At 50.4% G+C, this 22,479-nt stretch overlaps 1 protein-coding gene across 1 annotated transcript; it reads left to right on the plus strand.

The window, feature by feature from the left end:
• The first annotated feature begins 3,895 nt into the window (after nucleotides 1-3,895).
• Nucleotides 3,896-7,322, plus strand: LOC135607550 (uncharacterized). The gene is made up of 4 exons (XM_065099490.1): nucleotides 3,896-4,161; nucleotides 4,300-4,845; nucleotides 4,913-5,783; nucleotides 5,841-7,322. Exons 1-4 carry the CDS (start codon nucleotides 3,896-3,898, stop codon nucleotides 7,320-7,322), a joined length of 3,165 nt encoding a protein of 1,054 aa, XP_064955562.1.
• Nucleotides 7,323-22,479: the final 15,157 nt, after the last annotated feature.

Consider the following 22,479-nt stretch of genomic DNA (forward strand, 5'->3'; position numbering starts at 1 on the left):
ACAATGACGAAGGCGTATTTGCTACCTCCTAGGCTTGATGTAGAGATTGGTCCGAACAAGTCCATATGGATCAATTGTAAGGGCCTAGAGGTGCTTATTTGATTGATTTGAAACTACCCTTAATTTGTTTACCTAATTGGCAGGTATCACATACATTATCTTTGATGAACTTGATATGAGGAATTCCTCTTACAAGATCTTTAGATGATATTTGAGTGATTAGTTTCATGCTAGCATGACCTAATCTTCTATGCCATAGCCAAGCATCCTCATTCAAAACCGAAAAACACATTTCATTACATAAATCATTGATGTCAATAGTGTATACGTTATTTTGTTTTAATGCAATCATAGACATGTTTTTGTGTGGTTTTTTAATGATGCAAGCATTAGATTCGAATCTAACAATGTATCCTTTATCACATAATTGACTAATGCTCAAGAGGTTAGAGATAGCAACTAACAAAACATCTTCAATAAAGAAGTTGGATTTGTTACCTATGGTTCTTTTGCCAATGATTTTACCCTTGTTGTTGTCTCCGAAGGTGACATAGCCTTCGTCTATGCTAGTGAGCTTAGAGAATTGAGATGGATCTCTGGTCATATGCCTTGAGCATCCACTATCAAGGTACCATCTCTTGCTCTTAGCTTGCGATGGTATGGGTTTCTACAAGAAATGATGATTTTTAGGTACCCATTTGCTTTTGGGTGCCTCAAAGATAGATCTTCATTATTTATGATGTTGCATATAGTTTATCATGGTTCCTTTAGGGACCCAAATTAATTTATTCGGACCAATCTTCTTGAATGGACAATAATACGTTTTGTGTCCAAGTTTGCAACTAAAGTTGCATTTGCTTTGGTGTCGAACATGTAAGATGGGGACCTTTTATGAAGGTGGTTGGATTTTGGTGAGGACTTCTCACAAATCCAATTCCACTTCTTTTGGGAACGTGACCCTTGTTTGCAAGGATCATGTTTAATGATTTGCTACCAACCTCGAATTTCTTTAAGGTGTCCTTATGTAGCAAGTTTTCCTTTTGGAGAGTTTCTAGATCATGACATGTTATGCATGAGCTTAAACTATCATGATATTCAGCTTTTAACTTATCGAAATTACAAATAAGACTATCATGCTCCTTTTTTAGCAATTTGTATTTTCTACTAATTTTCTTACATTCATCAAATAATTCATGGAAAGCATTTAATAATTCATGATAAGGTAAATCTACATCAATTAAATCCGTTACCTCTTCTCCGATGGCCATTAGGGCGTAATGAGCAACTTGCTCGGTGTTGGACTTGTTAGGACTCTAGCTAGGAGAGTCCTAATTGAGAGGGACATTCATGTAAAACTGTTAGGAATTTAGCTAGGAGAGTCCTAATTGAGAGGGACATTCTGTTAGGACTCTAGCTAGGAGAGTCCTAATTGAGAGGGACATTCTGTTAGGACTCTAGTTAGGAGAGTCCTAATTAAGAGGGACATTCATGTAGGAGGTTTTTTCTTAGAGAAAAATTAGGAGTTGTAAGGGAATAGGAGTCTTGAGTAGGAGTCCTATTAGGAGTTGGTTAGAAGTAAGAGTCTTAAGTAGGAGTCCTATTAGGAGTTAGGGTTTAGAAGCCCTATAAATAGCCATGTATTCCTCCTCTTTTCTCAAGCAATAGATGAATCTTTTCTGCAGCCTTTGAGCAGCAACTTGGAGGGAGGAACCCCTATAGAGTTCCAAAGAGGCCGATCCCCTAAAGAGATCAACCCCAAGTTTAGAATCTGCAAGGGTTCTAACACCTGGTATCAGAGCAGCGTTCTTGGCGTCTCGCTGCCCTTCCACAGCCATCCATCAACCCTCCACAACCACCCAAAGCAATTCCCACAATTGCTTAAAAGATCATCGCCGAATTCCGCCATCATCTCCACCACCATGGATCATCCTTTGATCTCCCCGTGAATTGCAACAGGTTCTGGTTTTCTACCTTACTGCTGCTGCAATTTAGTTATCCTTATTTGAAAATCCCAAACAAATTATTCCTATATTGCTGCATAAACTTTTCGTCATAAAGTTTTCATCTCTACGACGAAAGATACATTGCAGAATTCCAACCGTATAGCACTGTCTGTTTGATCTTGCTACTATGTTTTTTCTATCAAAATCTCCACGAAATTTTATGACATCTTTGACACTTCCTAACAGCAGATTTCCCTTTGGTTTTGTCAAAAAATTCTCAATATAAACCATTGATATTTTACATCTAATCTGCTATACTTTAAAATCTGCACCGTAAAATTTCAGCAACATAGCACTGATTGTTTGATCTTGATACTGCGTTGTTTCTATCCAAATCTCTACGAAATTTTTATGATAGCTTCGACACTTCCTAATAGTAGATTTCCCTTTGGTTTCATCAAAAAATTCTCAATATAAACTTCTGATCTTTTACGTCCAATCTGCTATACTTAAAAATCTGTGCTGCAGAAAATTTCAGCCGCATATTGTTGCCTTAACCCATCTATTTGCAATCATTTTTGGATTAAATTTCTTATACACTTTATAGATCATCTTGGCTTCCATCTAAGATTGATCTATTGAGGAATTCATCTCTAAAATTGATTTTGTGTTGCTATAAATTTTCATCGTAAACTGCTGAAATTTTTCGACAAGAATTCTGCTATCGCAGCTTGCACCAATTTCCTTGCTGTTATACTTCCAAAATTTTCTTGATTAAATTAGACATCCTTGCTGTCATATAAACTGTGATTTTGCTGTCAATTCCCTCCTCAATTTTCTTAAGTTTTTGGTGGAAATTTCGTTGAGAAACCGCTGTTTCTTCGACGATAATTCTGCTCTTATAAGTCAGCACATACTTGCTGCAACTTCCACTGATTTCTATCAAACCTTTGCTGCCATCTACCACAGACCCAAAACTTTATCCACAGCCCTAAAACCCCACCAAACCACACCCTCAAACTGCACCCAAAACAGCAACAAAACAAGCCTAAACCGTAGCCTACATCCACCAATCCACCAACCCTTTCGACCATCACCTCTCTCAACCAATACATGCCTTTAACCCAACAACAAAAGAGGGATCTTAACATCACAGATTTGAAGACATATACTATGGTATCTAAGGAGGCAATCAATGCTAAATTCGAAGCCTTGGAGGCACAAATGGAGGATAAGATTCGGATGCTCTTTACCGAACTCAGATTGGGCCGACCACTAAGCCCGAAGAAATCACATCAAGGAGAGAGCTTTGCCCAATCACACCAAGCCCGAAGATATGACTTTTGATAGGGGTAAAAAACTGACTTGACATAACACCCCGGATTTGACGTAATACACCCCCCCACGTCGGACGCCCAGCACGGCGTGCTGCCCCAGAAAGAGCATTAACGACGACGCAACACGCACCCATACACACCGTACTTGGGCCTCCTCGGTTGACCCATCAGGGCCGGCCGAGGCAGGCAAACGCACCTGCTGACACCCCCCATACCCTGCGGCAGCTCAGCTCCACACGCAACGTCCACGACGGCGACAGACGCCACCAAAGGTACGGTCCGGCTCTTGCAGGATGGCCCATCAGGTAACATCAAGCCCCCCTCATAAATACCCCCCCCCCCCGGCTCCCAGCTGGAGGGGGGATTTCTCACTCAATACAATACTCCTCCCCACTGACGTAATCGTCGGAGGGGTCGGGCCGAACCACCGACCCGACCTGTGTGCAGGTACCCGATCGTCAGTAGCTCAGCAAGGCCAAGTTTTCCAGGCAAGGCCTCGACATCCGCCATCTCAAGGCCTCGGGGAGGGACACGTCCGATTCGAGTCATTTGGAGCCCTGAACCAGCCGCATCGGCCCCTAGGTCGCGGCTAAAAAAGTTGCTTACCGTAACAGAATGGCGCTAGAAGGAGGGCCAGTCCAAATGTCAGGCGATCAGCAAATCTACCCCGGCAGATCCTCAAATGCGGAGCTCCCCGCCTTGGGGGAACGGCGTGACGAAACCCACGACGAACGCCCCGCAGCGGTGTCGAAACGCTACTGGCGATTGTTCAACGACCCGGGCTTGTCGCCCCCTAGCGGCGCACCCGCCGACTCCTCGCAAGTGTCGCCCGAGGCCTTTCATGACCTCGCCCACCAGGTCCGAGCTCTGACAAGCATGGTGTAGACCATTGTCTCCCAACGAGCCCCTCCGCGTGCGGCGCGGCCCTCGCAGCAACAAGAGACCCCCGACCCGGCCCGCGCACCACTCCCAGGGCCCCCGGGCTTGCCTCGAAACCCCACAACTCGACCGGGGAGCAGGGAAGCAGAGGACACGGTGAGCCGCCCCGAGGCCGAGGCTCCGACTGCCGACTCGGCGAACGCCCTATGGGCCCAGCTGCGCCTCGTCAGTCAAAGGCTTGACGAGGTACAACAGGAGGTTCGTAAGTCAAAAGGAGAACTCGGGGCAGACGGACACCAAGGATCTCCGTTGACCCCCGAGATACAGGATCAAGCGATCCCGCCGCATTTCCGCCTCCCCTCTTTGGACGCGTATGACGGCGCGACCGACCCCGCGGACCACGTGGCCGCTTTTCGGTCCCAGATGGCGCTATTCGGGACTTCAGACGCCCTGATGTGCAGGGCATTCCCGACGACCTTGCGAGGACCAGCCCGCGCGTGGTACAGTGGCCTGAAGCCAAGGACCATCGCCTCCTTCGATCAGCTCGCCAAGGATTTTGAACTTAACTTCCTGGCGTACGCCCGACCGAAGCCGTCCATGGCATTGCTTCTGGGGGATTGTCATAGCCAACCAGAAGGAGGACGAGCCCCTTTCTCACTTTGTGAACCGGTTTACGACGCAAATCCGTGGATTGTCGGATGCTCACCCCTCTCTCTTGATGCAAGCCTTTATGACTGGTCTGCGGCCCTCCAGGTTCTTCTGGTCGCTCGTGGAGAGGCCCCCCGTCGCGGTCCCCGAGATGCTCCAACGGGCCGGTCAGTTCATCGCCGCGGAAACCTGGATGGTCGGAAGGCGGGAGGAGCACAGAAAGGTCAAGTCAGAGCCGCCCCGACAGCAACAACCCATCGCCTCCCGGCGAAAGTTGGACAGGCCCGACCCAAGGCCTCCTCTTCCCGCCTTGAACTCTTCCCAGACTGAGATATTCCTACACGAAAGGGGGAAGGGGCTGCTCAGGGACCCTCACCCGATGAAGAACCCGCGAGAGCTCGCAAACCGCTCAAAATATTGCCGGTTCCATCGACAACACGGGCACGACACTGAGCAGTGTTACGAGTTAAAAAGACAAATCGAGGAGCTCATCCTCAGAGGTCACCTTGGCCAGTACCTCCGGCCGAGCAAGGAGGAGTCTCCTCGTCCGGAGGGCCCCGTCGAGCGACACATCGATGTCATAGCTGGGGGCCCCGCTTCTGGAAGAAGTTCTATGTCGGGCAGGAAGGCCTATGCCCGGGCCGCCCCCGACGAAGCCTCGGGACGCGGGCCCGAGCCCGAGATCACCTTCCCAACCGGAGCTACTGAGCGACCCCACCACGACGATGCCCTGGTAATATCGACTAGGGTAGCCAACGCGCAAGTAAGGAGAATCATGGTTGACACGGGGAGCTCGGCCGAAATACTCTACTTTGGCACCTTCCAGAAGCTGGGCCTAGCCAGGGAAAGTCTAAGCCCGATGTGCTCGGCGCTCACCGGCTTCACGGGAGATTCAATATCGCCCCTGGGAGCCATCACCCTGCCTCTGACCCTGGGGACCCCGTCGAAATCAAAGACCGTCATGACCACCTTTTTGGTGGTCGACCTTCCCACCGCTTACAATGCCATACTCGATTGACCAACCCTCAACAAGGTCAGAGCCGTCGTCTCGACCTACTACCGGACCGTCAAATTCCCGACTCGGGAGGGGGTTGGGGAAGTCACCGGAAGCCCCCAGGAGTCCAGGCGCTGCTACCTCACCTTTGTCTCATTAAGCAAAAGGGCCAGGGGAGGGGCACCTCTGGAAGATCCCCGGGAATCAAAGAAGCCGGCCCCCCACCCTGAGCTGAGGGGATCCACTGTTGACGTCCCCTTGCGGGAAGCACGGCCGGATCAGACGGTCAAGGTCGGATCAGAGCTGCCCGAGCGGGAACGGGAACAGCTCGTCGGCCTTCTGCGGGAAAATGCCGACATTTTCGCCTGGGCCCCGTCGGACATGGATGGAGTCGACCCGAAGGTCGCGGAGCATCATCTCAATATCCCACCTGACGCTCGTCCGGTGAAGCAAAAGCCCCGGCGCCACGCACCTGACCGACAACGTGCCATACAAGAGGAGGTGGACCGACTCTTGGCGGCCGGCTTCATAGAAGAAGCCAAATACCCTCAGTGGTTATCCAATGTAGTTCTCATGAAAAAACACAATGGAAGTTGGAGGATGTGCGTCGACTACACTAGTCTCAACAGTGCGTGTCCTAAAGACTGCTATCCCCTCCCGAAGATCGACCAGCTGGTCGACGCGACGGCAGGGCACGCACGCCTCTCTTTCATGGATGCCTATTCAGGATACAATCAGATCAGGATGGCGCCCGCAGACAGGGAACACACGGCTTTCCTCACCGATCAAGGGATATACTTCTACAAGGTCATGTCGTTCGGGTTGAAAAACGCCGGAGCCACGTACCAGAGGACGGTAAACAAGATGTTTGCCCCTCAAATCGGGAGGAACATGGAAGTCTACGTGGATGACATGATTGTGAAAAGCAGAGAGGCCGGGACACACCTTGCCGACCTAGCCGAGGCCTTCGCCACGCTACGCAAGTTCGGCATGCGACTCAACCCCACAAAATGCGCTTTCGGCATCACCTCCGGGAAGTTCCTGGGATTCATTGTACACCAGAGAGGAATCGATGCCAACCTGGAGAAAGTACGGGCAATAATCGATATGCAGTCCCCTCGGACGGTTAAAGACCTGCAGCGACTCAACGGTAGACTTGTCGCCCTATCTCGCTTCCTCGCCCGATCGGGCGACCGCTGCCTCCCTTTCTTCAAGGCGCTCAAAGACTCGAAGAACTTTCAATGGACATCGGAATGCGAGGAGGCTTTGAAACAGATGCAGCAGCACCTGGCCAGCCTACCTCGACTCGCCTCTGTCTTCCCCAACGAGAAGCTGGGGCTCTATCTGGCAGCCTCTCTGCACGCAGTTAGCTCCGTCCTCGTGAAGGAAAGCTCCGGCACACAACTCCCGATCTACTACGTCAGCCATGTCCTGAGTGGACCTGAGGAGCGTTACCCGCCGATAGAAAAACTCGCACTCGCCCTGGTGCTCTCGGCTCGGAAATTGCGCCCCTACTTCTAGGCACACTCGGTGGAAGTCATCACCGACCAACCTCTCCGGCAGATCTTAACAAAGTACGATGTTGTAGGTCGGCTCCTCAGGTGGGCGGTGGAGCTCGGTGAACATGATATCAGTTACGCACCCAGAACCGCCATCAAGGCCCAGGCGGTAGCCGACTTCATCATGGAATTAGCTCGGGTGGACAAAGACCTCGAGGGAGCTCCCGAGGCTTGGACCCTACACGTGGACGGCTCGGCCAACTCAAGGGGTGCCGGAGCTGGGCTGGTCCTTCTCGCCCCCGACGGACGCTCATTCGAGCGCTCCCTCTGCTTCGGGTTTAAAGCCACCAACAATGAGGTGGAGTACGAAGCACTCCTAGCAGGACTAAGGCTGGCCCTCGAGATGCAGGTGGCCGCGATACACGTCCTCACTGACTCGCAACTCGTGGCCGAACAGCTCAGCGGTGGATATGAAGCTCGTGACGCAACCATGGCCAAATACCTGGCGCGGGTAAGGGATCTAGCCGCGAAATTCCCTCACTTTACATTATCTAATGTTCCGAGGGAGGAGAACGGACGAGCCGATGCGCTCGCTAAGCTGGCGTCAAGGCGAACCCCCGAAGCGTGGCCAGAGATGGAGGAGCTTCCCGCTCCCGCCATTGAGGTGGCAACCATGGCCCCAGGCGGTGCGCCGACCACATGGGTGCAGGAGCTGTTGCGCTTCAAGCGGGACGGAACCCTTCCCCTCGACGAAGGCGCAGCTCGGCGTCTACGCCGCACGCACGCATGGTACACCGAGGAAAGTGGCCAGCTTTACAAACGATCCTTCACCAACCCCCTCCTGAGGTGTTTGGAGCCTGACGAAGCCCAGACAGTCCTGGCTGAAACTCACGAGGGGATCTGCGGCGAACACATTGGCGGACGGACCCTGGCGCACAAGATACTCCGCCAAGGCTACTACTGGCCAACCATGTGTCGAGACGCAAAAGCTTACGTGCAGCGGTGCGGCTCATGCCAGCGACACGCCCGCGCACCCCGACAGCCTGCGGTTCCGCTCAGTCCCATCGACTGCGCATGAACATTCGCCCAGTGGGGACTGGACCTCCTCGGCCCCTTCCCACCGGCCTCTGGACAACGGAAGTACATAATTGTGGGAGTGGACTACTTCACAAAGTGGGTCGAAGCCGAGCCACTGGCTACGACGACGGAGCACCAAATGGAGAAATTCGTTTGGAAAAACCTTGTGACCCGGTTCGGGTTGCCCAGGGCCATTATCACCGACAACGGACCTCAGTTCGCCGGCGCGAGGTTCCGGGAATTCTGCGCCGATCATGGCATTCAACTAAGGTTCAGTTCGGTGGCCCACCCTCAGATGAACGGGTTGGCCGAGGTAACCAACCGGTCCATCCTGGATGGCCTCAGAAAAAGAGTGTCCGCAGCCCGATCGGCCTGGACGGACGAGCTCCCCAGCGTGCTGTGGTCACTGCGCACCACCCCCAAAATTACGACCGGAGAATCCCCGTATAGCTTGACTTTCGGGACCGAGGCCGTCCTACCGCCCGAGATGACTGTTGCCACACTTCGAACAAGGAGCTACGAACAGGAGGCCTCGAACCAGGGACTCCGCGCCAGCCTCGACGTGCTCGAGGAGCGACGCGCCGACGCACACCTGAAGGCCCTCTCTCACCAGAGAGTCGTCGCAAGGGTCTACAATAGAAAGGTGCGACCCAGACCAGTCAGGTTAGGCGATCTAGTCCTACGGAGGGCCGAAGTCAGCGACCCGACCCGAACGAGGGGAAGCTGGCCCCCAAGTGGGAGGGACCTTACCGGGTCACCGGCGTGGTTCGACCAGGTACCTATCGACTCACAACGATGGACGGTTCCTCCCTGCCGAGGACATGGAACATCCAGAACCTTAAAAAATTCTTCGTCTGAGGTCCCGGGCAACCGCTCCAGAGTCGAAGTTGTGCAATTTTTGAAGTCTAAAAGACACTGGGAAAAGGTTCTTTTATTCATGAAACATAGGATTACAAGACCCGACTTTCGGAAGACATACTAGGAGAAAGTTTTCTTTATAAAGCAAGGGGTTACAACTATGACCAGACCCGAAGGGCACAAAAGTTACAAAATGCGGAAGCTGCCCGGCTGAGCTGACCTCCAGACCGCCCTAACCGTCGCATCCCCCCACGCCATCATTAAAGGGAACTTCCTCCGGCATGTCCACATCCAAGTCCTCAGGATGCGTGACAAACGGATCTGCCTCCACTTCCAGCCCGGGATGGCTCGTCTGGAACCGGCCAAGGGCGATTCGGTACCCGTACTCATAGGTAACCTGCCCCGACCGAGCCAGCCCGAGCTGGAAGCCCGGTGACTGTTTATAGGCCTCGATTATCTCCTTCTCTTTCTCCGGCCGCCGCTCCCGCTCGGCCGCCAGGGCTTCCGAGGCCCCCTTCACGTCAGCTAGGGCGCCCTCTAGCCGCTGGGTCAGGGCGGCCGCCTCGACTCGAGCTAGACGAGCCTCTGACTGCGCCCCCTCCAGGAGTCCCCGGAGATTGCCTTTCTCCTCCTCGGCCGCCCTCGCCTCGGACCTTAAGCGAAGGACTTCGGCCTCCAGCGCCAACGCGCGCTCGCCGGCCGCCCCTGCCTCAGCTCGGAGACGCGCCGCCTCCGCCTCGAGCTCCGAGGAGCGCTGCTCGACCGTCGCAACCGCCTCCGGAGCTGCCCCGGCCCGAACCTCCTCGAGCTGCTAGCGCAGCTCGGCATTGCGGTCGCACAAAATTCCAAGGGCCCGACCCGCATCGCGAACACGGTCAGCCAGTGCCATCGCGTAGTGCTGGCCCTGCAAGAAGAAAGTCAGAACGACCCTCGAGAGCACCACAAGTCGGAAGCCGACAGCGGAACACTTACCCACAGCAGCGACTTCACGGACTTCCCGAGCAGGACGTCGGACGGCAGAGTGTACATTTCGTGGGCCAGATCAGGATGCAGCCCCCTCGGACGAATGCGGCCGCGGTCTCCCCGTCGGCCCACACCCGGGTCCCGCGGGTCAGCCCCCCCCCAGCGGGCTACCAACCGGTCAGAAGGCTGGCCCTCGGAAAGTTCGCCCATCAGGCGCGCCTGGTAAAAGTCGTTCGGCGGCCCCGCGGGAAGACGGCACAAGTCTCGGATCGAGGGCTCCCGAGGCGCCTTTCCTGCAATCACGTTGCTCGGGCCTGCCTCGCCCCGACCTCGCCCCCCTCGCCTATCGTGCGAGCCCGACTCCACCGCCTCTGCGCTCCCCTGAGCCCTTGGGGGAGTCGGTTTCTTCGCAGCAGCAACCTTGGCCTTCTTCCGAGGACGGACGTCCTCGAGATCCACCGGCGCCTCCCTAGTGCCGACGCTCGGGCCGACCCGGCGCCGCGGAGATACGGCGGGCGAAATGCGTCCTCCGCGCACTACAGCAAGGTTCACCATCTCTGCACAAGCGTAAAGACCTCAGTCAGTATCCCGAAAGAGAAAAGCAAAACTGGAGGGCCCAGCGCCACCTTCTCAACGCATACCTCGAGGTACTAGGCTCAAGCCCGCCTCGACCAGCCACGCCTCGGTCATCCTTCGGATGACTCTGGAAGACGGGAGGATCTCCTTCAATCTTCGGAGGGCTCCAAGCTCCCCCTCGTCCAAAGCTGGGGCAGTGTTATCAACTGCGCGCGCCGCCCACCGGAGTCCGAAGCTCCAACTCTTCGGATGGAAGGAGCCCCACAGACACGGAAACCCGGTCGGGCGGACAAGTAATAACCCCCCGACCCTCTGGACAAACGGAAACAGGAGAGGAAAAGGGACCGGCTCGGGGCGATCTGGGCATAGTAGCATTCCCCGAGGAACGCCACCAGATAGCGCCAAGAATTCGGCGCCATCTGAGAAGGAGAAATGCGCCACCACGCGACGCAGGCAGTAATGACAGGGTGCAACGGAAGGCGCAGCCCGGCCTCGAAGGCATCTACAGTTAGGGCGAAGCCCTTAGGTATAGGATCATACGCCCGCTGCCCCGGCTCAGGGGCAATGAGCGCAAACTCCGCTGGGATACCGTAACGGTCCCGGAGGAGGCCGAGCGACGACTCGCTCACGGTGGAGTCGAGGTCGTGCGGCCACATAAGCGATTCGAGGGCTTTGGTGGCCCTTTCCTCGGACGACGAACGGGAGCTCGCCAATGCCACCTCCTCACCGGTGGCACCGGAAAGAGGAGGCAGAGAAGGAGAGGACGAAGGAGGGGAAGCCATCCTTACTGAGTTTTTGGGAAGGTAGGGCGGCTGAAGAAGCGCTGGGCCAGGTCACACAAAGAGGCGATTGAAGCAAATACAGGTGCCAAGAAGTGAAAGGGACCGACGGAGCGCTGCTTATAGCCTGTTTCCCGCCGAAACGGTGACCCTTCCTCTTCTGAAGCACGCTGCGAAGATGCAAAAGTCGCATCACCATAACTTCGGCCGGCGCGGCTCTTAATTATAGCACGGTGCGAAGTACGGAGCCCCTAATCATATCAACCTCAAAAACCGGCGACGCCCGAAAGGTATGGCCCTTTGACCTTCCCCAGGCAAAAGGCGACCCAGCTACCTGCCCCCGCACAACGGTCGAAACGACCAAACTCTGGACCAAAAGCCAAGTATCGCCTCGGTCATGGTACGCCCGGAGCCATCGCCCCGGTCGCAGCCCACCTGCACCGAGCGCCTCGGTCAATCTCTCCCGAGACACACCTGCGCGGTCACCCCGCCTGCGTTGTGCTTCTCGGCCCTCGGCTTTGCGCCTCCCGAGACACACCTGCGCGGTCACCCCGCCTGCGTTATGCTTCTCGGCCCTCGGCTTTGCGCCTCCCGAGACACACCGCGGTCACCCCGACTGCGTTGTGCTTCTCGGCCCTCGGCTTTGCGCCTCCCGAGACACACCTGCGCGGTCACCCCACCTGCGTTGTGCTCCTCGGCCCTCGGCTTTGCGCCTCCCAAGACACACCTGCGTGGTCACCCCGCCTGCGTTGTGCTCCTCGGCCCTCGGCTTTGCGCCTCCCGAGACACACCTGCGCGGTCACCCCGCTTGCGTTGTGCTCCTCGGCCCTCGGCTTGGCGCCTCCTGAGACACACCTGCGCGGTCACCCCGCCTGCGTTGTGCTCCTCGGCCCTCGGCTTTGCGCCTCCCGAGACACACCTGCGCAGTCACCCCGCCTGCGTTGTGCTTCTCGGCCCTCGGCTTGGCGCCTCCCGAGACACACCTGCGCGGTCACCCCGCCTGCGTTGTGCTCCTCGGCCCTCGGCTTTGCGCCTCCCGAGACACACCTGCGCAGTCACCCCGCCTGCGTTGTGCTTCTCGGCCCTCGGCTTTGCGCCTCCCGAGACACACCTGCGCGGTCACCCCGCCTGCGTTGTGCTTCTCGGCCCTCGACTTTGCGCCTCCCGAGACACACCGCGGTCACCCCGACTGCGTTGTGCTTCTCGGCCCTCGGCTTTGTGCCTCCCGAGACACACCTGCGCGGTCACCCCGCCTGTGTTGCGCTCCTCGGCCCTCGGCTTTGCGCCTCCTAAGACACACCTGCGCGGTCACCCCGCCTGGGTTGTGCTCCTCGGCCCTCGGCTTGGCGCCTCCCGAGACACACCTGCGCGGTCACCCCGCTTGCGTTGTGCTCCTCGGCCCTCGGCTTTGCGCCTCCCGAGACACACCTGCGCGGTCACCCCGCCTGCGTTGTGCTTCTCGGCCCTCGACTTTGCACCTCCCGAGACATACCTGCGCGGTCACCCCGCCTGCGTTGTGCTCCTCGGCCCTCGGCTTTGCGCCTCCTGAGACACACCTGCGCGGTCACCCCGCCTGCGTTGTGCTTCTCGGCCCTCGACTTTGCGCCTCCCGAGACACACCTGCGCGGTCACCCCGCCTGCGTTGTGCTTCTCGGCCCTTGGCTTTGCGCCTCCCGAGACACACCTGCGCGGTCACCCCGCCTGCGTTGTGCTTCTCGGCCCTCGGCTTTACGCCTCCCGAGACACACCTGCGCGGTCACCCCGCCTGCGTTGTGCTTCTCGGCCCTCGGCTTTGCGTCTCCCAAGCCACGCCTACGCGGATGCCCCGCCTGCCTAGTGCCTCCCGACCCTCGTCGGCCCTATTGGCCCCGAGTCCGACCCCGTTCGGCCTCCCGACCGAGTTGTGTCCCGGCCCAGCACTGCTCGAGAAGCGTTCACGCGATTGACCCATCCACAGCGCACCACTCAGACCCACCTGAGCAGCCCGATTGAAGCAGGGAGCCATGCGTCGAACTCCTTACGTGCAAAACCAACGCATAGCTCCTTTCGGGTGGGGCATATGATAGGGGTAAAAAACTAACTTGACATAACACCCCGGATTTGACGTAATACACCCCCCCACGTCGGACGCCCAGCACGGCGTGCTGCCCCAGAAAGAGCATTAACAACGACGCAATACGCACCCATACCCACCGTACTTGGGCCTCCTCGGCTGACCCATCAGGGCCGGCCGAGGCAGGCAAACGCACCTGCTGACACCCCCCATACCCTGCGGTAGCTCGGCTCCACACGCAACGTCCACGACGGCGACAGACGCCACCAAAGGTACGGTCCGACTCTTGTAGGATGGCCCATCAGGTAACATCAAGCCCCCCTCATAAATACCCCCCCCCCGGCTCCCAACTGGAGGGGGGATTTCTCACTCAATACAATACTCCTCCCCACTGACGTAATCGTCGGAGGGGTCGGGCCGAACCACCGACCCGACCTGTGTGCAGGTACCCGATCGTCGGTAGCTCAACAAGGCCAAGTTTTCCAGGCAAGGCCTCGACATCCGCCATCTCAAGGCCTCGGGGAGGGACACGTCCGATTCGAGTCATTTGGAGCCCTGAACCAGCCGCATCGGCCCCTAGGTCGCGGCTAAAAAAGTTGCTTACCGTAACAACTTTCAAGAGAGGGGAAGCTCTATGACCAACCCCAAGTATCCATGTATGAGAGTGGACTTCCCTAGATGGGAACAAGGAGACCCGATTGGTTGGATCTTGCACGCGGAGCGATATTTTCGGTACCACAAAACCGCGGATGCATCTATGGTGAAAATTGCAGCTATACATCTTGAAGGGGATGCTATACAGTGGTTTGACTGGTTTGAACATACTTATGGAGTCCTTTCATGGCAACAATTCAAAGAAGGACTGCTGATCCGCTTCAGACCAACCGATTACGAGAATATTGACGGACAACTAGCAAAGATCCGACAAACCTCCACCATTCAGGAGTACCAAACCAGGTTTGAAAGGTTATCTAATCAAACTCTTGATTGGTCTCAAAAACAGCTATTAAGGACCTTTATTGAGGGCTTGAAGCCGGAGATCCGAGGAGAAGTTAAAGCGCGACAACCGTACACGCTTATGGCAGCCATCTCTTTCGCATGACATCAAGAGGAGCAATTGAACCATGAAGCTCGAAGGACTAGGGTCACTCCTCAACCAGTAATATTGAAGCCCTTAGCCCCCCCTACTATTGACCGAGTCCCTCCACCAAAAAGGTTGACAAGAGAAGAGCTTCAGGAGCTATCTACGAAGGGGTTATGTTGGCATTGCGACGAGCCGTGGAGCCATGAGCATCGCTGTAGTAAAGGGAGACTTTTTATCATTGAACCAGTAGAAGAAGAGATCATTGAACATCCAGAAGAGAGCAATGAACATAAAGAAAAAGATGCAGAAGAAGAGCCACAACCGACCGAAGTTATGGTACATGTACTAGCCGGCTACTCAAACCCGCAAATGATGAAAGTTGGAGGCCTTCTCAAACAACAACTGATCACTATTTTCATCGACACGGGCAGCACTAATAATATCCTAAACAGTAAGGTTGCTATCCGAGTGGCATTACCTATCGAGAATCGTTGCAGGTTTGATGTTAAGGTCACCGACAGACAGATTTTGAAGTGTGATCGTAGGCGCCCGCAGGAGAAACTATTGCTACAGGACCAAGAGATAATTACAGATTTCTTCCTTCTCCCTCTTGATGATCATGAGGCCATGCTCAGAATTAAATGGTTGACAACATTAGGTGATTTTTCTTGGAATTTTATGAAACTAATTATGAAATTTTACAGTAAGGAGAAACAGGTGATACTGCACGGGAAACGTGGGGGCGACGTAACGATGATTTGCACACAACAAATGAAGAAGGTTTTGTATAAAGCATGCAGTGGCTTTTTGGTACAACTTGAGCAGCAAACTAAGGGAGAGCCAACAAAATTAGAAGATCCAAATCTACTTCCTTTGCTTGCTGAATTTTTAGATATATTTGACGAACTACACAACCTACCTCTTACCCGTCGGCATGATCATTGTATAACGATTCTTCCAGGCCAATCTCCAGCAAATGCTCAGCCATATCAGTATCCACATCTCCAGAAGGATGAAATAGAAAGGATTGTAAAAGAGATGCTCAAAACAGGAGTTATTCGGCTATGTTGTAGCCTCTACTCTTCACCGGTGCTCCTCATACGAAAGAAGGATGGAATATGGCGATTATGTGTTAATTACCGAACTCTCAATGGCATAACCATCAAGGATAAATACCCTATTCCAGTAGTAGATGAGTTGCAAAATGAAAGGGAGCACAAATCTTCACAAAGCTGGACCTTCGATCCGGGTATCATCAAATACGAGTATGCGAAGAAGACATACCGAAAACCACCTTTTGAACACACATTAACCACTATGAATTTTTGCTTTCTTCAAAAGAAGGTGGAATATCTTGGGCATATCATATCAAAGGAAGGTGTGGCAATAGACCCCTTCAAAATTGGAGCAATGCAAAATTGGCTGACCCCGAGGAACATAAAATTGCTACATGGCTTTCTGGGTTTAACAGGCTACTACTGCAAGTTCGTGAAAAACTATGGAGAGATCAGTGCACCACTTACTTCCTTTTTGAAAAAAGATGTCTTCCAATGGTCGGACAGAGCCTCCGTTGCCTTCGACAAACTTAAGGCAGCCATGACGACGACGCCGGTGCTAACACTACCAGATTTCAACCGACCCTTCATTATTGAGGCCGACGCATCTGGAGTTGGAATTGGAGCAATTCTCATGCAAGATGGTCGACCACTCGCATACACTAGCAAGGCATTATCTCCCTCCCATCAAAATAAGTCAACATATGATAAGGAGATGCTCGCCATTGTGCGCGCAGTAACGAGGTGGAGACCCTACTTGATTGGTCGACGATTTCAAATTAAAACCGACCATAAAAGCCTCAAGTACTTTTTGGAGCGAAAGATATCATCCCCTGAGCAGCAAAACTGGGTAACAAAACTTCTTGGATTTGATTATGAAATAACTTACAAAAAGGGGAAAGAGAATGTTCTTGCATATGCGCTTTCGCAACTACCCGAGCAAGCTGAAGTTTTGGCCATTTCACTTTCGACCAGCGACTTCCTTGAGGATATTAAGATGGAATGGCAGGAAGATTCAGAGACTAGTAAGATTATAAAAAAATTGGAGGAAGCACCAAGCTCCGTAGCTCATTACAATTGGGACTCAAAAGAATTACACTATAAGAGTACTAAATTGAAAAGGAGTATGGCATATCACTCACAAACCGACGGCCAGACAGAAGTTGTAAATAGGTGCTTGGAGATAGCCCAAAGCCACCCACTAAATATGACTACCCAAGGAGGACTTCAGACTCAGCCAAGTGCCATTATTGATCGACGGATTATGACTCGACTACGACGATCCACTACTGAATTGCTAATACAGTGGGCAAACCTACTAACAGAAGATGTCACTTTGGAGAACTATGATGACTTGAAGATCAAATTCCCAAAATTCATGAATCGTCAGCCTCGAGGACAAGGTTGATTTGAAGAGGGCGGGTTTGTTAGGACTCTAGCTAGGAGAGTCCTAATTGAGAGGGACATTCATGTAAAACTGTTAGGAATTTAGCTAGGAGAGTCCTAATTGAGAGGGACATTCTGTTAGGACTCTAGCTAGGAGAGTCCTAATTGAGAGGGACATTCTGTTAGGACTCTAGTTAGGAGAGTCCTAATTGAGAGGGACATTCATGTAGGAGGTTTTTTCTTAGAGAAGAATTAGGAGTTGTAAGGGAATAGGAGTCTTGAGTAGGAGTCCTATTAGGAGTTGGTTAGAAGTAAGAGTCTTAAGTAGGAGTCCTATTAGGAGTTAGGGTTTAGAAGCCCTATAAATAGCCATGTATTCCTCCTCTTTTCTCAAGCAATAGATGAATCTTTTCTGCAGCCTTTGAGCAGCAACTTGGAGGGAGGAACCCCTATAGAGTTCCAAGGAGGCCGATCCCCTAAAGAGATCAACCCCAAGTTTAGAATCTGCAAGGGTTCTAACAGGACTCCTCTTCTTCGATTGCGCTCGAATCACCCCATGTTGCTTTGAGCGCCTTCTTCTTTGGTGTTCTCTTTTTGATTTGGGGACAATCACTCTTGTAGTGTCCCGGCTTTTTGCACTCATAGCAAATGACTTGGTCCTTTTTGTGTTCAAGTTTATTTTTTGTATCATTTTTAAACTTGTTTCTTTTAATAATTTTTTTAAATTTTCTTGTTAGAAGTGCTAAGTTATCGTCACAGTCCCCATCACTTGAGTTTTCTCTCAAGTGATCTTTTGAAGTTCTAAGTGCCATATCCTTCCTATTCTTTGGAAGGATGTCTTCTTGCTCTTCATGAGCTTTGCAAGTCATCTCGTAGGTCATTAATGACCCAATTAGTTCTTCAAGAGGGAAGTTGTTTAGATCTTTCGCCTCTTGAATAGCAGTGACTTTAGGATCCCAACTTTTAGGAAGAGATCTTAGAATATTATTTATGAGCTCAAAATCCGAAATACTTTTTCCGAGTCCTTTTAGACCGTTGACGACATCCGTGAGACGGGTAAACATGTCACCAATAGTCTCACTCGGTTTCATCCGGAAAAGTTCAAAAGAGTGTAACAAAATATTGATTTTTGACTCTTTCACTCTACTTATGCCTTCATGAGTCACTTCGAGTGTGTGCCAAATATCAAATGCGGTTTCACAAATCGAAACACGATTAAACTCATTTTTATCAAGTGCACAAAATAAGGCATTCATAGCCTTTGCATTAAGAGCAAAAGCCTTCTTCTCCAAATCATTCCAATCGATCATTGGAAGAGAAGACTTCGAAAAACCGTTTTTGACAAGATTCCAAAGTTCAAAATCCATAGAAATAAGAAAGATCCTCATTCGGGTCTTCCAATAGGTGTAGTCCGTCCCATTGAACATGGGTGGATGTGTAATAGAATGGCCCTCTTGGTTTCCGGCATAAGCCATGTCTCTTGGGTTTTAATCCGTTTGAGAGTTAACCCCGCTCTGATACTAAGAGGGGGGGGTGAATTAGTGCAGTGGAAATCTTTCACTATTAAAATCAAAAGCTGCGTTCGTTTGATAAAAATGATTTCGATGTAAAAGCCGATTCTAAGATTACTTTAACTTAAGATTAAGCGAGATGACGTTAAAGTAAATCTACGAAGGCAGTTTGCAGTTTATGATGAAAATCAGAATGCAAGCGCAAACTGAAATGCGACGTTCGTACGATAAAACCGGTTTACGTCTAAATGCCAATTTTGAAGATATTGAACTTTGAGATACGTTTTATAAATGCACAGAAGGCAGTTTGCAGTTATGATTGAAATCAAAACGTAAACATAAACTGAAATGTAATGATCATACGAAAAAGCCGATTTACGTCTAAACGCAGATTCGGAAAGCTCTGAACTTAGAAACTCGTTCGTAAAAGCGCAGAAGGCAGTAGCTATTTAGGAGGTTTGCAGTAAAGATAAAATGCTCAAAGTAAATGCAAACTGATATTTAGAGTGGTTCGATCAATCTTGACCTACTCCACTTTTGGCTTCCTCCACCGACGAGGTCACCGACGTCAACTAGAGGCCTTCCTTCAATAGGTGAAGGCCAACCACCCTTTTATAGTTTCACTCCTTTTGACGGGCTTAGGAGACAACCCTTACAGAAATTTTCTCTCCTCTCTTTACAACTCAAAACTTTGAAGAACAGAGGGAGGAGAACTTTTGGCCTTTACAACAATTTTGAGCTCTAAGAATCACAGAAAAAGATCAAGATTTCGAGTGTAAGTTGTGCTCTTTCAGTGCTAAATGGGTGGGGTATTTATAGGCCCCAACCCAGTTCAAATTTGGAGCTCAAAACTGTCAATTCCCGGAATTCCGGGATCAGGCGGTTGCACCTCCTGACTGGGGCGGTTGCACCGCCTAGTAGAGCTCGAAGACTGAGCCTCTAGGCGGTGCCACCTCTGTCAGGGGCGGTTGCACCTCTCTGCCAGAGCTCGAAGGCCGAGCTCAGGCGGTTGCACCTCCTGACTGGGGCGGTTGCATCGCCTACCAAAGCTCGAAGACCAAGCTCAGGCGGTGCTACCTCCTGTCAGGGGAGGTTGCACCGCCTAGTCTCGCTCAGAGACTGAGCCCAGGCGGTGCTACCTCCTGGCTGGGGTAGTTGCACCGCCCAGTCTCCCTGGGAGACTTAGCCCAGGCGGTGCTACCTCCTGGCTTGGGCGGTTGCACCTCCCACAGCAATCAGGGTCCGAATGGGTAGATCCATTCGGCCCAATTTGGGTTTTTCAGGGGCCCAATTGCCCCAAAATTAAGCTAATGGGATCACCTCCCATTTCCAACTTAATCATTGTGCTAACTACGATAAATCCTAAGACAATTTCTGCAGGTTGCTCCGGTGCGTCAATCGCTTCTTCCGGCGAGTTTCCAGCGAACTTCCGTCGATCATCCGATGAACCCTCGGTGATGCTCCTGCGGACTTCCGGCAAACTCCTGGACTTGTGACGATCTACTTGGCGAGTTCCGATGAGCTTCTTTTGGCAATCTTATGGACTTCTCGGATTTGTTCCCGCAGAACCTTCGACGACTGTCCGAACTTTCGTCGAACTCTCGAACTCCCAACGTGATTATTGTCTTGACTCCGGCGCAACTCCTACTGCATATCTAACTTTCATCGTAGTTAATCTTGCACACTTATCTCAACACATAGATTAGACAACAAATGACAATTGACTTCATCATCAAAATCCGAGATTCAACAATATCAAGATGTCAAGTAGCATATCATGGTTTATTAGAATAAGTCTCCTTTTTATTGAATAGTAAAAAGAATCATAGGAGAACAAGATCTCAATTCAAGCATATAAAATCTTCCGTCATCAAAATTATTTTCATAATTCAAGAGATTCAAAATATAAAAAGATTCATTAATCTCTTTTTAAAAAATCAATAAGATAGTGATAGTTGTTTCAATTCAAGTGATTGATTTCATACAAGTATGCCCAAATTTTTGTTTTTTGTTTTTATGTCAAAACCAAAACATGCATCATTGTTTAAAAGAAAAGTTCATCATCATAAAGATCATCATGCATAATTTCGAAATATAAACTCATTAAGCATGATTTCATATCATCATTACATTAATTCATCAAGCATGATTTCATAAAGCATTTTTAATCAAAATCATTTTGTTTGTTGTAGAAATGTATTTTCCTTCTTTGCATCAATGATTCAATCATATCATGAGATATACAAATCATAAAACAAAGGAATCATGTCATGAAAGATATAAGATCAAAAGCGTAACATGTAATTCCAAAACATAAGATTTGAAATAATTGTACATCATTAAATCATCAAGTATGATTTCATTAAACATAAAATATTTTTAAATAAAATTGAAAAGTAATACGGAAATCATTAAGATACACATTATTGTTTCTTAAAAATATACATAAGATTAATCTTATTAGATGTACAAGCATTAGATCTAACATTTTGTTCCTTTATCATAATACATATAATTTTCATGATCATTTTCAAAATCACTAGAAAGATAAGCATGGTCTCAAATTTTTAATATTTTTTTAATAATTTATATATAATTTTTCTAAACTAATTTAAAAATGACTCATGAAATGCATCAAGTGATTTCAAAATAAAGTAAAGGGGTTTTGGTTATCTCATCATCAAAAACCATTAAGGCGTAGTTCGCCACCTTATCTTTGTTGGTTTGCTTTTTGTCATTGGATGAGCTCAATTCATTCCAAGCTGCTGATAAGATCGTAAGGTCTTATCGTCGCTCTAATACCAATTGATAAGACCCTACGGCCTTATCGTGAAAGAAAGGGGAGAAAAGGGAATGATAATGATCGCTTCGAGGGAATCGGACCTCCTTGATCACTTCGAGGGGATCGGCCTCCTAGGGTTTGTCCACAGAGTGGAATAACATTTCATTGATTAATTGATTGATTCCAAAAGAAAGGGTTACATCACTTTTTATAGAGTTCCACCTAGAGTCCACTAGGACTTGGACTCTTAATAATAAATAAATATTAATTAAACATCTACTTAACTCTAATTGAACTAAATAGACTCGATAAACATTATTCAAAAGCTCAGAAAAGGGGTCCTAACAGTTCCTCCCTCTTCAAATCAGCCTTGTCCTTAAGGCTGAGCAGCATCAATCTCGGGGAGCTTCTCTTTCAGTACTTTAGTTATAGACTATCTGTAATGCATCACAACTAGTTGATCAAATAAGTATGATCTCCACTTTTTGATAGTGTAAGCAACAGGTCCGTCTTTCAATGTAGTAATCATTGCAAGAAACTTCTGGCCCTGTATAATCAATTTTATTTTTGAACCTTTGCTATCATAAGTGAAAATCCGTCCATCAACGATCTTTACTTTGAATCTGTCATAGTCTTCAATGTGGTGGGCCAATCAGTCAACAATCTCACTGTCCATAAAATTGTTAGTGCTACTAGTATCAATCAAAACTATAATAGGCTGATGTTCTAGAGTTTCGCCAACTTTCATAGTTTGCGGGTTAGAGTAGCCGGTTAATGCATGCATTGTATGTATGGTAGGTCCAATATCTTCATTAGAATTTATACCTTCATGATCGGAGTCCACATTCTTAGCTTTCGATTCCTCTCCAATTAGTTCAATCTTCAGAAGTTGCCATTGTTTGCATCGGTGCTCCTTACTCCACTTTTCATCACAATGCCAGTACAAACCTTTCGCTGATCTTTCTTTAAGTTCTTCTTGGGTTAGTCTGCAAGTGATAGGATTTTGACTAGGAGTAGATGGGGTGTGCTGCTTGCTGATCACCTATTTATTAACA

The sequence above is a fragment of the Musa acuminata genome, chromosome BXJ2-3 (assembly GCF_036884655.1).
Source record: "Musa acuminata AAA Group cultivar baxijiao chromosome BXJ2-3, Cavendish_Baxijiao_AAA, whole genome shotgun sequence".
Classification (NCBI taxonomy): domain Eukaryota; kingdom Viridiplantae; phylum Streptophyta; class Magnoliopsida; order Zingiberales; family Musaceae; genus Musa; species Musa acuminata.

Bases quoted from the DNA above. Each gene is read 5' to 3' on its own strand.
- LOC135607550 (XM_065099490.1), top strand. From the start codon at position 3,896: ATGGCGCTAGAAGGAGGGCCAGTCCAAATGTCAGGCGATCAGCAAATC. The intron at 4,162-4,299 runs GTAGACCATTGT...ACCGGGGAGCAG, and splicing joins CGAGCTCTGACAAGCATGGT to GGAAGCAGAGGACACGGTGA. The intron at 4,846-4,912 runs GTGGATTGTCGG...GCGGCCCTCCAG, and splicing joins CCGGTTTACGACGCAAATCC to GTTCTTCTGGTCGCTCGTGG.